Raw genomic sequence first — 15,803 nt, 5'->3', positions numbered from 1 at the left:
GAAAACATGCACAAATGGATGAATCTGCGGGTGCAGGACCTCTAGTCTGCCGGGGGCCATTGGGTAATGTTATCCCAGAAGCAATGGAAAATAATCCTACTTTTTTTATTTTATTCTTTTTTTTGCAAAAGCAAGACAAGCCTTGTTGTTCTTTTTTTTTGTCAGGAGCAGTGATACAGAGTACCAGCGGTTTTCAATTTTAACCTCTACTTTTTATGGCATACCAGGACTTCACGTGAGCCCCCGGTGCCCTCCCTTGTTCTGTTTCTCTCTCGTGTTTTCTCATTACCGCCAAGCACAAATAGACAAAAGTTGTCAGCTGTTTTTTTTTTTAAAGGATTGACTTTTGCTCAAATTCACCACAATGAAAACTAAATAAAACACACACACTCACACACAAACCGTTTTTTTTTTTCTGTTGCCAACTAAGCTAATTCTCACATTTACTTAAATCAATGAAATATGTGTGTCTAACATTGAGCAATTTGAAATTCAGGGACACATTTTTTATTAAATTCTAACAATCCTCCGTCTGCTCCCAACGTGGAGTTTTACTTCAATTAACACTCTCGATTATGACAGGGCGAACCATCCTCATCCACCGCAGCTCACTTTTACCGGCCATCAATTTTAGAATTATATTTGCGTAAGTTTCACTGATTACACAAACCCATCGCACATACACAGAGTGATTAATAGCTCCCGTCAGTCATGGTGCAACATTAGTGCAGCTGTTTGCAGAGCCATGTGTCTCGCGACGGCAAATCCTGCTAATGTGCTTGCTCACAAACTAAGGAGTGGATGAAATATCTTCAATTTCTATCAAGATTATACAAAGAACAACATGGACATGTAGGGTTTATTTGTTGTTTTCTCACAAAAGACAGATTTGGCTCCAATTCCCTTTTCTGCTGAAGAATAAATAAACTAAAGTGAGGAAGGTTTTAACACTTCACACGCCACACTTCCTTGTTGATCCTTGGGGGCTTTCACAGACGACATAGCTTCCTTAATCAGAGGATTACAGGTACATCCTTTCAGCAAATTCTAATTTAGGTTGTTGACACGTTGATTAATGTGGTAGGTTTACATTCAAATACTTTTAAATGGGCGAATGGCCACATCATCGTGCTGCGTTCGATCAAGACAAGCCTCGACAACCACACTGAGGTTTGCGTCAACAGAAAATGCATCAGTGAGGCCAAATAAGGCTGTAAACAAATCACTGCAGTACGCAGAGCCTAAAGGAACGCGCCGGCTTCCTCAGGCAACACAATGTTGTTCATCTTCCTCGTAACACTGGCCAGACAGAGATCCGCGGAGACAGTCAGGAAAGTCATCATTTTATTTACACGCTATCCTGTGGTTTGTACCAGTGAGTATATTTAAGTGGCTCTGCTGAATCCATCAGTGCGTAATCTTGTGAGCACAGGAGAGAGCAGACAGGTTAACAAAAAGCCTTTCAGGAGAATGTGCAGCCTAATCACCTCATCATAACACGGCATCCATGAGTAACACTAAATTCACTATTGCCTTCATCACAGAATTTACTCTCAATAAAGGACACCGCCGTTTTGGCTATGCAGACAGCCGGATCACCTCAGCCTAGCACTCATAGTACAGGCACCAGGTCTGATTACAAATTGAAGTCGAGTGAAATTGCAGAACTTAGTTCACTAGCCAAACTTTGAATTCAACTTCAAATTCTGTCACACAAAGAGCCCGGATCCGAAGTAAAATGAGGCTAAACCATATTAACCGATGGCCTGTCCGTTTCAAGCTATCTTTTCAGCGGTCTCCGTTTTGTGTGGCTAGACTATCAGTCAAAATGCATGTTGTGCATTTTTTGAGTGAAGTTAAGTATTTGATCCCCTAAAACTCAGCCAGAATTCTGGATTCCACTGATTGTCTGGTGCCCGTGTGGCGCATCGAGCTTCCAAATCAACCATTTGCCAGTACTCCTAATCGCAACTCATCATGTTTAATTTTTTTCAAAAGATGCCAGAAACAGCATTGTATACGCGCACCAGAATAGATTCTAAAACCATCAGCAAAATGCTTGGTGAAAAGGTAACCACTTGGCGCCATTACTTGAAAGTGCATGTCGTACAAAATGGCCATCAATTGTCCCCCCCCCCCCCCCCCCCCCCGGCCTGAAACTCAATGCGAGATCTTGCCTTGTGGCGTGAACATGATCATGAGCGAGGTAAGGGAGGAGCCTTTAAGAAATTATTATTCGATGCAGCTATTCATTTATGTGATGTAGTTGTTTTTCATTTAACTGCTTTGCAATACGGCTGCCTGAGGTTTATACAACAATGACATGAATTCTTGTTTTAAATGTATTTAAAAACAAAAGTTGTTTTCTCCAACATAAATCCTCATTTTAAACTGTTAATTAGCACGGATGCTTCTGCTGCCATGTGCCTTTATTCCGCACAACAAAAGCTATTCAAAGAATACAGTGTTAACTTTGAAACTATTCGATACATTTTATCCAGACAATCTGTACTGATGAGTAATAATTAGGAGCAATGTTTCATGTGGTTCTCCTCTGAACGATACAAAATTACATAACTGTCATGCAAAATTAATCAATGTAGACACTTGAAACTACAAATGAATATTTCCCTCTTTGTATAATTTTGTCACAACCGTTGGCAGTTTTACAACTACCATATGAGAACACGGCTTCAATCTTTCGATTTTCGGTGATGGCAGCGATAAAATTCCAGTTATTCTCTGCCTTACTGAATAGGGTACATTGGGCAAGAGCTGAAAACACGAATCATTCAATAGTAACGATATATACATTTCAAACCATGTTGACTTAAACTGCCGCGATCACAGATGCTGAAATCCACCTTGAGCAGTCTGGAAGTCTGACGGGGGCAGACGAAAGTCCATCTCCTTGTTGCATTTAATATCCCCATGGGAGCACCTGAGCTCATCTATTTCATGTTCCCCAATTGGTGGTTAGAAGCCTTCTGGAATTGTTTAAGATGGGAAGCCTTACCGCCCCCATTTGTTTTGCTGTCGGTAATCAATGGCAGAGTGTTCCTGCTAATGTGATTTATGGGTGCCATTTTCACAGTTATGCTTCATGTACAAATTGTCTTTGGTGATGTCAATTCTCCATTCTTCCTCATTTCTTTTCAGAAGTTGCTTACACTGCATTTCTGGCTGCTGAACACCAAGAAGGAATTTGGGACATCAAAACAGAACTTCCTTTCTTGCTTTGCATTGGTCTCTCATGTGAATATATAACGGTTAAAAAAAAAAAAGTATGTCGTAAGTCCAAGGATAAAACCTGTATCCACCACTTCTCACTCTCTCAGCAACAACACAGATAAGTCCTGCCTGCTACATGATTAGTGTGTTTGGGGAGAACGACAATACAATACCCACATGCAGGTTGTAAATCCTATCATTTTCAAAGCTAAAGTGGGCAATAGAAGCCCCATCCTCATGACAAATTGGATTATTCAAATTCAAATTCATCTCTCAACATCCATCCATCCATCCATCCATGATCTGAACCGCTTTATCCTCACCAGGGTGGCAGGTGTGCTGGAGTCTATCTCAGCTGATTGTGGGTAATTGTCGGGGTACACCCTGAACTGGTTGCCAGCCAATCGTAGGGCACACAGAAAAACAGCTATTCACACTCACCGCACTGACAGAAAATGTTGTGTTCAATTAAACGACCATGCAATGCTTTTGGAAAGTGGGAGAAAACCGACTTTGAATCCTGGCTGCGGTTATTTCTTCTGCCAGTAACCAAATTGTTGGTTCAAATGAAACATTTATTGGTTATATGCCTGTCATGTTTTTGTTGGGTCAAAAATCAACCAATCGAGTCTAACTGGCGGCCATGACAGCCATCGACTTCCTGTTCATATGTCTACACGCCATTCCTCCTCTACCCAAAAACAAAACATGATTGAAAAAGTTGTTGAAACATTTGAAGACGATTTCGATTTCAGTTTCAGTTTCACTACAAAACACAAACATTATAAACACCCACCATCACTTAGGGGTACATTAACTTTTTTCTCAATGATGTTACAAATATAGTGTACACGAAGATTTTCACGGGACATTAAATTGTAATGTTCTGTTTAGTTCATGCCCATTACTTGAGTTAATGCAAAAATAAAATAGCATCTTGAGAACAATTGGGATAAAATATGCTGTAAGAACAGAACAAAGGAGGACTGACCTAATTAAAAGGAAAGCTCTCATCAAATAATCTAAAGACGAAACCACATTTCAGATCCGTGAGCTAAACCTTACGATGCAAACTTGACTTGCCAACCACATTTTGAAAAAGGAGTGTGCTATTGCTTTCAGAAACCATGCTCAAATATTTGCCAAAAGGCAAATACCACATTTAAGGGCCAGGGAATTCAATTGAAGACGTTTATGATAACCGGAAAACCAGCAGGGGGAAGACACGGCATTGCCGCTGCACGGAGGGCTTACATTGCATCCTCTGACTGTCTTTTGTGGCTGCTTTATGTTGTAGGCAATGTGGCTTCTATTTTATCATCTATTTATTTTGGTGTTTGTTTGCTGAGCTCCACACAGATGATGTAGTGTTCCTGTTCATTAACCAAGGACAGTAAAAGGCAGCTGGCTGGGCTTGAGAGCGCACGATTGGAACGGGCGCAACTCCTAAAGTTTATTTGTCTGACAACGGCCATCTCGTTATATAGAATTGTACATCAAATATGTACTAAAATAGGTTTGTGAAGACTCTCACTTGACCACACCTGGTCCATTCAGAAGGTTGACTCAACAACTTTGTGATTTATAATATTGCAGACACAGAGACGGAGCAAAAAAAAAAAAAAGTGTCAGTCGCAAATCCCTCAACCTTCGGAAGGGCAATATAAGTAAGGCGGGGTGATTTTAATGATTGAGAGGTGATATGACGTGACCAGCTGCGAGCATATTTACTCCATCAGACATGGCGGGAGTGTGCACCACAGCAGCAAATCCAGTTTTTTCTTCTAACTTTGGGTTGCAAGTTGAAGTAAACAGAATTGGTCAATTAATAAAAGAAGAAAGAGTAAACAGGAAGTACTAGTAAGAATGACTGAACAATGAATGCGCACAGCAGATAGGCAGCCATGACTTGGCTTAATCTCCCAAAGATGCAACTATTTTGACAAAATAAGTTCCTCCACATCACTTGTGTGGCGGTATCTCCAGAGCAATGTGGAAGAAGCTGGTGTGCAAACTATATAGTCAAAAACAAAACAATCCAACAAACCTGTTGAATCATTTGAACAAGTACTGCAGCACCGAAGTGACTACCGATAAGTGGAAAGCATGAAAATGTGAGTTTGCGCAGCCTGCCCTCATGAACATTTGCGGTTTAGCTGCGAATAAATCTCGGGCAGCAATCCATCGTGCCATCTTTTGATCATGTACATTTGCAAGTAGCAATGATGCTGGCGCCGTATGTAGGATCATAACTTTAAACTTCTGCTTTCATTTTCAGGCGTGTTCATTATTCCAGAGGGATTTTTCGTAGTTCACTCTTTTATATTGTTCTACATTTGTGGTACTGGTCAATAGAAACGTTTGAAATTAAAGGAAAAAAATGTATGTTAATACAATGTTGAATTTCTCTATTTGCCGTCATTGCCAATGCTTTAAAACTGGCAATTTAAAAGCAATGTAAAGTCGATTTCTTCTTTGTTTGCGTTCATGTCTGTATTCTATACATCCTCTCCAGTGCGTGTAGGCTATGCAATAACAATTATCAACGAAGCCTGCAACAAATAGACGAGTCCCCAATGGCAGTTGCAATTAATAGACTAATCCGATCACATTTAAATTGCAGAACATTCCATCAGGAAGTAGCTGCTCTTAAATAATCATCAATATTTTATAGCCTAAATTATTTAAAGTACAGTACATATATACAAATGAATACAATTAAGATGAAGCAAATTAAACTTCGCCGCTTGTATCATCATTCCTGGTACTTTTTTTTTTTAATGGAGAAGGCAGTGAAACCATGAGGAAAAAGCACCACGCTGAGGAGCAGCAAAATAAACACTTGTACTGTTTTATATCACTTCATTCATACCAATAATTTTGCTTTGCTTCACTAGTATGTCTAATTTAAAAGCATTAAATTGATCAACAAGAGCAAAAGTGAAATTGAAAAAAAACCCCCAGAAGGATTGTTTTTTTTTTTCCAGTTTTTAATCGATCTGTTGCCGTGGAGGGGTTGTGACAAACATGTCATGTGCTGTTACTTAGAGTACTTCGACATCCGAGCTCATGAATGCCACACACTGTTTATGCGAGAGAGGGAGAGAGCGAGCTAACAAGCGTGCCTTTACTCTGCCATACATGAGCTGTGTTTTGTTGTAAACAAACGCAAGTTTACCGTCTAACCTTGGAAGATGTTACAATGTATTGTTTTCAAAATGCCGCTTACAGTGCAGCCAGGCATAAAGCCTCACTGTAAGATAAAAACACCCATTAGCTAACTACATTTCACAGAAGTTGTCACACTTTGCAGATCATTTGAAAACTCTAGACTACAGCAACCACAAATGTATTCTAGCCCGGAATAAACTCACTCTTCATTTTTTGGGGGGGGGGGGGGGCGGTTAATTGGGGGCATGTTAGGATGCAACCATTTCTTCTTGAAGGCAGGTGGTGGGGGATCAAAGTGGGAGTAAATTCTAAACACTTTTTATGCACACTATGGAGACACTATTTAGTAAAAAAATTGAATTTAGTATTCATAAATTCATGGCCCATTGGGGTGGCAAAAGATTTGTTCCAGGTGGCAGCTGCCTGTGGTGGTCAGGCACCAAGTGCCTGCAGTCGGGAGTTTTCTGTCTGGTGATGTTTTGCAGGCACCTTTGGTTGTTGCCCCCCTGCAGGTCTTGATGTCTGCATTTTTGTCTAAATGAAGTGAAAAGGAAGACAACGAAAGCAGATGCTTGCAGAATCCCTTCTTTGATGAGGAATAAAACTAAGAGTGCTTTGGAGAAGGTAGAAATTGACAGGAGACACCCTTGTGAATACACATTTGAACATGGTCACATTTAAGAACAGAAAAATGAGCATCCTGTGTGTTCATTTTTGGAGAGACAAGGTCATTTGGTAGCAGAATGAGGAGAAGAGAAAAGTATGAGGAAAAAAAAAAAGAACAGCGATTGATTTTATAATATTGTATACCAAACACTGGTATGTATGGCTGCCAATAGAAAGGACTTACAAATACTGACAGTGTGACTTCTAACAAATAACATGATGAATTATCAGGTGTACATGGATGTATTACCTCCTCACATTACTTATGAAGGCGATTGGTGCAAATACTCTTCGCCAAAGAAGACTTGCATTATAAACGACTCTGGACATTGTTGTCCTCTCAAGGATATCATTTCCATTTGAGATGTGACTGTTTTGACCCAAAGTAGAATCTCTTACGAGAAGTTCATTTGCCTTTGATTTAACCTTCACAGACAAAGTAAAGAAAGACAAAATAGCCAATGCCGAGTGTGCATAAATGAGGATATTTTGGAGATGGGACTTTGCTTTCAAGCTCAGGTGAAGTGCCCTTTTTAATGGAGAGGTTAACATTGTGTTGGCCTCCATTGTAAATCACAAAAGGCATGTAAATGAAGACATAAATTATAGATTACAGTGTGCAATGTGAAAGGAATAACAAATGTGGACTTTGGCGGTATAGCGTATCAATCTCTGAGGCTGATGTTATGAGAGTCCAACTATTATAGTAACAGGGATAGTTCCCCTGTGAAGCAGACAACCTAGCCAGTCATTTGAATTTCCAATTTAGACATTAAACCGGTGCCGTTAGCTCGACTGACCAATATCTGGTCAAGGACAAATCAGTTATTGGGTAGGGTGACCAGTGATCATTCATTAGACGACAGTTCCCTCTGCCCCCTTCCCGTCAGGTATGGCACTAGACCAGGGTGAGAGGCTCAATCAGAAAATCTGTGAAGCCCCGCCACCATTTTATATGACATGCTAAAATGTAATGATAAATTAGTTTCTCAGCCCCACTATTTGTCGGTCTCACACCTCCTTTAGCGCCGAGAAGAAAAAAAAAATCCTGGAGCCGTCCCTGCTCCCCGGTGATTTTACCATTTGGACTGCAGAATATCACGTAGGCATGTGACTGGACTCCAAAAACCAAACTTGGAATGACATGAGTCCTACCTTGCTTTAATCATGTACTTTAATATCACGACCGAATTGAAAAATCTGAAAATTTGCTCACCAGAAAGCAGCAAAAGGTTTGATTTGTCCTACGTCCTTAGACATGAGGCCTCCATGTGTTCTAGTGATAAACCGCACAAGGATAGAAGACCGACATCCACAATGGCAGCTGTTGACTGTCACCACATCCGTGGTGATCATCTGCACAACCAACATCTGCATCTTTTGCTCGCAATGACGTTAAGTCACAGACTGATGAAGAGAATCACCAGACTGTATAGAGAAGCAATACTTGTGACCTCTCAGAGTGTGCAATTCATGAAGCAAGTAGTAAATGACTTCATACTGCCATAATGAGAGCAGTTTGGGGTCTCCAAGGAGGGATTATCACTAATTGGCCCAGCTGGCGAAACATCTCTAGTTGTGTTATCATTCTGGATGGCACAGTGGAGCAACCTCAATTGTCACGAGGCGATTTACGACACATATCAGCAATAAACATAACAAGGTCAAAATATTTGCATGACCGCCAGTCGCTGCCCATCTCCTGCACCAAAGTAGATGTTTTCATCAGTATTTTGGAGAGTTAATCTCCACTCTGCCAATCCAATCTAACGAAATGGAATGGAATGACTGGACAAGATTTTGGATTTGGTCCATGGATTTTTGTCTCCCATTCACTCAGAAGAAATACTGGCACGACTCAAAATTGTAAGGATGAAAAATGACCAGAACTTTGAGAGGTCAAACAGTCACCACTCATTGATGTCACATGAAACTATAGCGGCTTGCAAAATACTTCAGGTAAATGTCAATCTAGAGCAGGAACCTATGGCTCGCGAGCCATATGTGACTCTTTTGATGATTGAATCTGGCTCGCAGATCAAACAAAATATTCGCTTGTTTAATCCATCATCGATTTTTTTACTGCTCATTTCCTGTTCAGGGCTGCAGTTGGCTCCAGGAGCAATTTTGATTGGATAATACTGGCCTACATTGGACGTTGCTGCGGAAACAGGTAAACGCCCCCTTTTGATTCAGCCCGCTCAGTCATTAGCTCAAAGCCAATCCTAAACGAATATGATGGCGAAAAGGAAAAAAGATGACGAGCATGGTAGACTTCAGGACGAATGGACCGAAGGATTCGCCTTTGTGGAGAGAACAGGTTCTACGGTGTGTCTGATTTGCAATGACAAAATACCATCGATGTGACGGTCGAATGTAAAGCGACACTTTGAAACGCGCCATGCTACATTCGCATCAAAATACCCTGCGAGAGACAGCGGAAAGGAAATGTACAAGCTAGCCAGCAGCAACTCAGCATATGGACCCGGCAAACTGACTATAATTCTGCTAGTTTTGCTGGATTTCTGGCAATCGTGAGGAACGGAAAACCATTCACATTAATGGTGAGTATTATCACAAAATTATTTAAAAGAGTACATTCAGAGGCTTATTATACGGACATTTTGTTGAATTCACTTTTACAATAGTTTTTTATTTTATATACTGTATGTGTAAATACGTTTCCAAATATTTTGCTTTATTTTTATATAACGCAAAGGAAGTTAATCCTTTGCGTTATTGTGATGGCTCTCAATACAATACGGATAAAGTGACAATAAATCAAGCTCAGGAAGCATAGAACAAACCTTCCGAGTCAACTGTATCCCAAAAAAGAAGAGACTCACCTCTCAGGCACACATTGTAGTTGTCCTAAATGGCAACGCCTGTATGTGGATTCCCCAAAAACATTCTCAAGATGAATTGCCTGAAAAACAAGGTATGAAGAGCACGGCGAATGTGAAAACAAACAAATAACGCTAGGATACTAAAAACAAAGAGCGGCCACAAAAAAAAAAAAAAAAATGAAATGGACAAATAACTTGTCTAACTAGTTCGAAATGCGAAATTAAGGATTAAGGTGACATACTTACCGATAACTGGAGACAAGTGCAAAGGGTCAATCAGTCAATCATCGAGGAGGGAAATACAGGACAAAAAAGAGAAGGAGAGAGAGAGAGAACTTCTACTAAGCGCACAGAGGTCTGCAAGTGAATAGTCCAACACGAGCACACTGCTGCAGTTGCACCTAAAAAGCCAGTGATTGCGATTCCCGACAGGTGCGTTGCCGAAGGCCTCGCCCACCACCCATCACTCACCCACACACTTGCACACAGACGCATGACAGAAATCCTCCCTTATGTTCATCAGTACTGTTAATGAGTAGGCTACACATTCTGGTAGAAATGGTTTAATGTTTCACGAGAATATAACGGAACAACTTGGACACCAATAAGGTCTTCTGGCTAAGGTTCAATTGTCATTGTTTATTAAGGGGAAAATAGTTTTAAAATGTCAACAAATTCGAGGTCAATCGGCACCCCAGAATGGATTGTGTGACGTTCAATGGTATTTATGAGGTCAGTGGTTTTGGAGATGGCTTGGCTCTCAGTTTTAGAATTCATGCCAAAGTCATGCCTTTATGAACTTTGCTTTGTGCACTGGGAAACAGAAAAAAAGGCCAAAATCTTGAAGGCATACAATTTTTTTTCCAAGACAATGAAGAGTCAATGTGAACAAAGTAATCCAGCCCCCGATCGATTAAGTCCAATATAAAAAGTAAATCAGAAGTCTTTTGTCAACATGAAGCACCTTTTCAAACACCTTCTAGAACATATTCATTTCAGTTTCAATGACTTCTGTTTTTATTATTTCCAATTGTCTCACCACAATTGTATCTTTCCGCATTTCCTCCTCCTCTTAATCTTCTTTCTTTTCAGTATCCTCACCCATAGTCTTCAGATGCAATGCTCTTTCCCCAGATCAATAGGAAATCTCGATGTCAAAAGAGCCCATCTTGGCTGCCCCCCTTTGCCTAATTTCCTCCAGGTCTCCCGTGATTGCAGACTCACTTTGTGGAGAAACCAGAGTTCTGTAATCCTGTTGGAAAGGATCTCTTCTCACCCAATACTCCCTCTTCGGATCACTTCTCATTCTCTTCCGCTGCAACCAGCAAGAATGCACAGTGCCTTAATCAACTGCTTACTGAAGGAGGTTACCGGAGCTTTTTGTGAGACTCAAATGAGAAACAGCCTCGGAAAATGGGATACTGGCACTAGACACAATGTGGAAAAAAAAGACAGATGCAAAGGGAGTGTGTGAAAAAAAAAGATTGAGACTGAGAAGTTGTGCATTCAGCCAAGCTGCAAAACTCCCCCGCCCTGCATTTCATCACCCTATATAAGCGCCTCTCTCTCTCTCTCTCTCTGCAGCTGTGGTGTGCCAAGCATCACCTCCACAGAGCAAGTGCCTTTACTTGAGCAGAGGAGGGAGAGGGGAGAGGAGGGTGGCGGCACGGGATAAAGAGAAAACCCTCAGGAGCGTGCACCAGGGTGCATCTGCGACTTTGCAGAGAGAGCCGGAAAGTGCACAGGGAAACGGGCAGAGGTGTCGGAGTATCAAAGTGATCGCTGGGGCTGGGAAAGCCTGCACAGGGTGAATCAAACACTGTCGCTGTTGATCCCGGTGTGCCTGGCACAGCGAAGAAGCTGGAATAGTAGAGTGAAAAGGTTGCGGCATCTGGCAAGTGGGGGCTGGGGGGGATCCTTTTACAGAGACAACCGGGCCAGATACATGCTGCGAAACACAACTGACTGGAGAGAGATTGTGACACATTTGCTGCAAATCTTCCTTTAAAGGCGTCAAAAGGCTAGGTAAGAAAGACAAGACTGGCATTACTACTTTTGGCTTCACTGATGCTGGATGATGGAGACGAAAACTCCGTGAGAGAAAAACCCATTTCAAAATCCAGACTTACTGAAAAGCTCTTTTTACTCAAAAGTCTTTTCTGGGCTTTTGCACCCTCAACCAGCACAACATATAAATAACCTCCTTTCTCCAGACCATTAAGATGCCTCCTGCTGATGCAGTCTGAACTGTAAGTGGATTACAACCGCAATGTTTTGGGACTGCTCTTTGAAAAAGGAAGAGGAAAACCCATAAGTGGCGGATTTACATCTGTCAAAGTGGAAGAGGATCCCGTGACGCTTTTGTCTTTCTCTTGCTGTGGATTACAGATGGGCTTTGTGATCTCTGCAAAGTCTCATGGGTGACTGCGCACCAGTCAGTACAAGGGGGGACTCAAGTGAGGACTAAGATGAACCTTTTTCTCTGAAGATTAGGCAAATACGAATGTTGAAAGTGAATCTGCAATGTAATGTTTTGTGCGTAATAATAGGACATGTAAGTAATTTGTTCAAATTGCATTGCATTGCATTCAATGAGGATGAGACATGCTGGCATCCGTTAACTTGCTGGCACCCTGGTTGAGAGTGATTCTCTGTATGAAGGGTTCTGTCTATCTGGCAGGTGGCTTGGACATAAGCAAAGAGTGACAGAGTTGATATTCGTAACTCCTGTTTCTGGGATTCTGGCTAAAGCAGAAGCCACTTTGGCGAATACTACAGTCTGGGCACACTGAGGACACTCCTCTCCAGGACACAGCTTCTCCTCCTCCTCTCAACTTAGCAAGGATGGTACCCCCACCTCCCACCAACAAACCACACGTATGCCTGTCCACCATCCTCATCATGAGCAGCATGGCATTGATTGATGCCTACCTGGTGGAGCAGAACCACGGCCCGCGCAAGATTGGCATCTGCATCATGGTGATGGTGGGAGACATCTGCTTTCTGATTGTCTTGCGCTACGTGGCCGTATGGGTGGGGGCCGAAGTGCGCACGTCCAAGCGGGGGTATGCCATGATCCTTTGGTTCCTCTACATCTTTGTGCTGGAAATCAAGGTCTACTTTGTGTATCAGAACTATAAGGCTGACAGGAAAAGCCTGGACGCTCTTGCCAGGAAGGCACTAACACTGCTGCTCTCCATCTGCATTCCAGTGCTCTTTGTGGTGCTGGTGGCTATTGACCACATGGAGTATGTGCGTGCTTTCAAGAAGCGCGAGGAAATCCGCAATCGTCTCTTCTGGGTGGTGGTGGATTTGCTTGATATTCTGGACATTCAGGCCAACCTGTGGGAGCCCCAAAAGAAGGGCCTCCCTCTGTGGGCGGAGGGCTTGATGTTTTTTTACTGCTACATCCTCCTCCTCGTGCTACCCTGTGTGTCTTTGAGTGAAATCAGCATGCAAGGTATCAACATTGTGCCCCATAAGATGCTTCTGTACCCAATCCTCAGCTTAGTGACCATCAACGTCATCACACTCTTTATCCGTGGTGGCAACATGATTTTGTACAGGGATGCGAGGGTGTCGGGGATCCTAATAGGGAAGAACGTACTGGCTATCATTCTAAAGACCTGCAGCTTTGTCCAGTACAGGAGACAGTTGCAGAGTGCCCCACCTGCTTTTGGAGTTGAGCTGCAGAAAAACTCACTTGCCCACGCCCGCCCTGCCCCCACCCCTCCCCAAGTCGTTATCCAGGACCAGACACCCTTGCCTGAGGTGACAACATGCGAGCACACGTGACAAGGTGCTTTGCAGGATCCTCAAGATGCTGGCAGGGCACAATGTTTTACACTTTTTTTAGGTCATCTGATCAAACGGAATACTAATGCGCACACAAGAGAGTTATCCAGCATTTCCAGGTGTGTCATGTTGCAATTTAGATCTTGTGATTTTGTTGAAATGCTTTCCTCCTGTGAATTCGGTTGATTGTGTATTTTTCCAATGGTGCGGGGGGAAAAAAAAACAAGAGTACCGGTATATATTTTCGAATTGGCTGTTGCATTCTAATGTGTGATGTGGTGTCTATTATTATTATTATTATTTTTTTTTTGCTTGAGTCTTAGTAGTCGAGGGCTTTCGAACAAAACTTGAGCAAACAATGAGGGACTCCAATTAATGTGAAAATAACTGTTCAAATGATGGCAGAAGTGTCTTTTCTATGTGACCTTTTGATAAAGTACTGTCCTTCTTCTGTGAGAACAGGGTTTGCATCACGCCATTTCAAAGTCATTGGACCAGTTAAGTAAGTGTGTGATTTGTTTTCAAGTCAAATTCCGCAGGTCTTTAATTAACCTGTGCTGCAAAAATAAAACATAAAATGATTTTTCCACTCAATGCTGAAGTGATGATTTTGCAGCATAGATCTATCTATCTATCTATCTATCTATCTATCTATCTATCTATCTATCTATCTATCTATCTATCTATCTATCTATCTATTCTTTCTTAATTTAAACCTGGCACCTCCAGTTGGAGACTCCAAAAGGCATCATTGAAAAGTGAAAAAAACTGTCTCCCATGTTGCATGAGACATCACAAAAGAATACTGCATACAGTATATCTCGGTGTTTACTGCCGAAGTAGCCAATAAACTCTGAGATGGCTTATTAATTCAACGTTGGTTATTTTGTAAGGAAACAAAACCCATACCATGTAAAATAGCACAAATCACTGGTCGACTGCCAGTCGACATTATGAGGTTCCTTTGTATTTGGCATATGCAAGGTGAAGAAACTGGACCATTCCCACCAAACAGCATGGGGAGGTCAGTTATATAGCAGCTAATTGGGGCGTATGAACTAGATTTCAAAACAGGCTTCTCTATATAAGGCAGTCATTTCATCTCTTAGCATCTGTAACTACAGTCTCCTTAACTTATTTAAAGCACACTGGCTTTTCCGAGAGTGCACTAACTGGTTCACTATTCGAGCCAATGAGAACAAGGGTGGGCTAGTTCTGTTTTTGTCATTTTTAATTTCAATGCAGAAATGAAGAGCGAGTGAAAGGCATATCTTTCTGATTAAATCAAGGTTAAGCAGCAATGTTGATATATGAGGGCAGTCCATCATTTCATTCACACCTTTTTTTTTTAGCTTGGGGGGCCAGTGCATCTTCATGTCAGTAAAGGTGAACGTTATTTATCACTTTTCATTTGAATCTATGAATTATGAGAGTGGTGATAATATGCTGTGGTAAAAAGCAAGACATCATAAATTCAGCAGGTGGGCGCAGCGTCAACAAAGGAACACATACAGTCTTTAGAATTAGAATAATGGATTTGTCAAATATAATTCTGCAATTTACAATGTGTCAATTAAAAAGAAGACTTAAAACAATTTCTGAAGTAACCACCAATTTCAAAAAATACCAGGTTACATTTACCAGTTAGTAGTGAGCAATTATTGTTGCCGTTTCAGCGATTATCCCTTTTTTTTTTTCAAGATGGAATGTCAGTTGTAATTTTAAAAAACAATCACTACCACATTGTTTGGGTCCTCTTGATTCTTATGAAGCAAATGCTTCTGTTGCGTGAAAAATACATCAAAGAATAAACTATGAGGAAAAAAATATTATTTCTGTTGCCACTCGTCCCACTTCAGATAGATTCTAATTATTCAGACTTCTTCCACAGAATCAGGAAGAACATGGAAGTTGATGGCTCATAAAAGTGCACAGATTGCCACTCAGGGTTCAAAGAGGCTCAGTGGAGGCTTGGTAGGTCACGTGACCTGGTGATTGAGACCTTTTTAATGACATATTAAAATAAAGGAAATGGCAACAGAAGTCATGATGAGCTCGGTTTTAAGTCTGCTGAGAACAGTATTTTTTATTGGG

General features: G+C 41.5%; 1 protein-coding gene across 1 annotated transcript; it reads left to right on the top strand.

Annotated features, from left to right (window-relative positions):
* The first annotated feature begins 11,560 nt into the window (after nt 1-11,560).
* LOC147199345 (transmembrane protein 121) lies at nt 11,561-14,429 on the top strand. The gene has a single exon (XM_086122163.1). It carries the CDS (start codon nt 12,759-12,761, stop codon nt 13,707-13,709), a length of 951 nt encoding a protein of 316 aa, XP_085978289.1. The 5' UTR covers nt 11,561-12,758; the 3' UTR covers nt 13,710-14,429.
* Nucleotides 14,430-15,803: the final 1,374 nt, after the last annotated feature.

The sequence above is a fragment of the Hippocampus guttulatus genome, chromosome 10 (assembly GCF_054856545.1).
Source record: "Hippocampus guttulatus isolate MCC_2025c chromosome 10, RoL_Hgut_1.0, whole genome shotgun sequence".
Lineage (NCBI taxonomy): Eukaryota > Metazoa > Chordata > Actinopteri > Syngnathiformes > Syngnathidae > Hippocampus > Hippocampus guttulatus.
The sequence above is the reverse complement of the archived record's forward strand: the minus strand, read 5'-3'. Positions and strand labels throughout refer to the sequence as shown.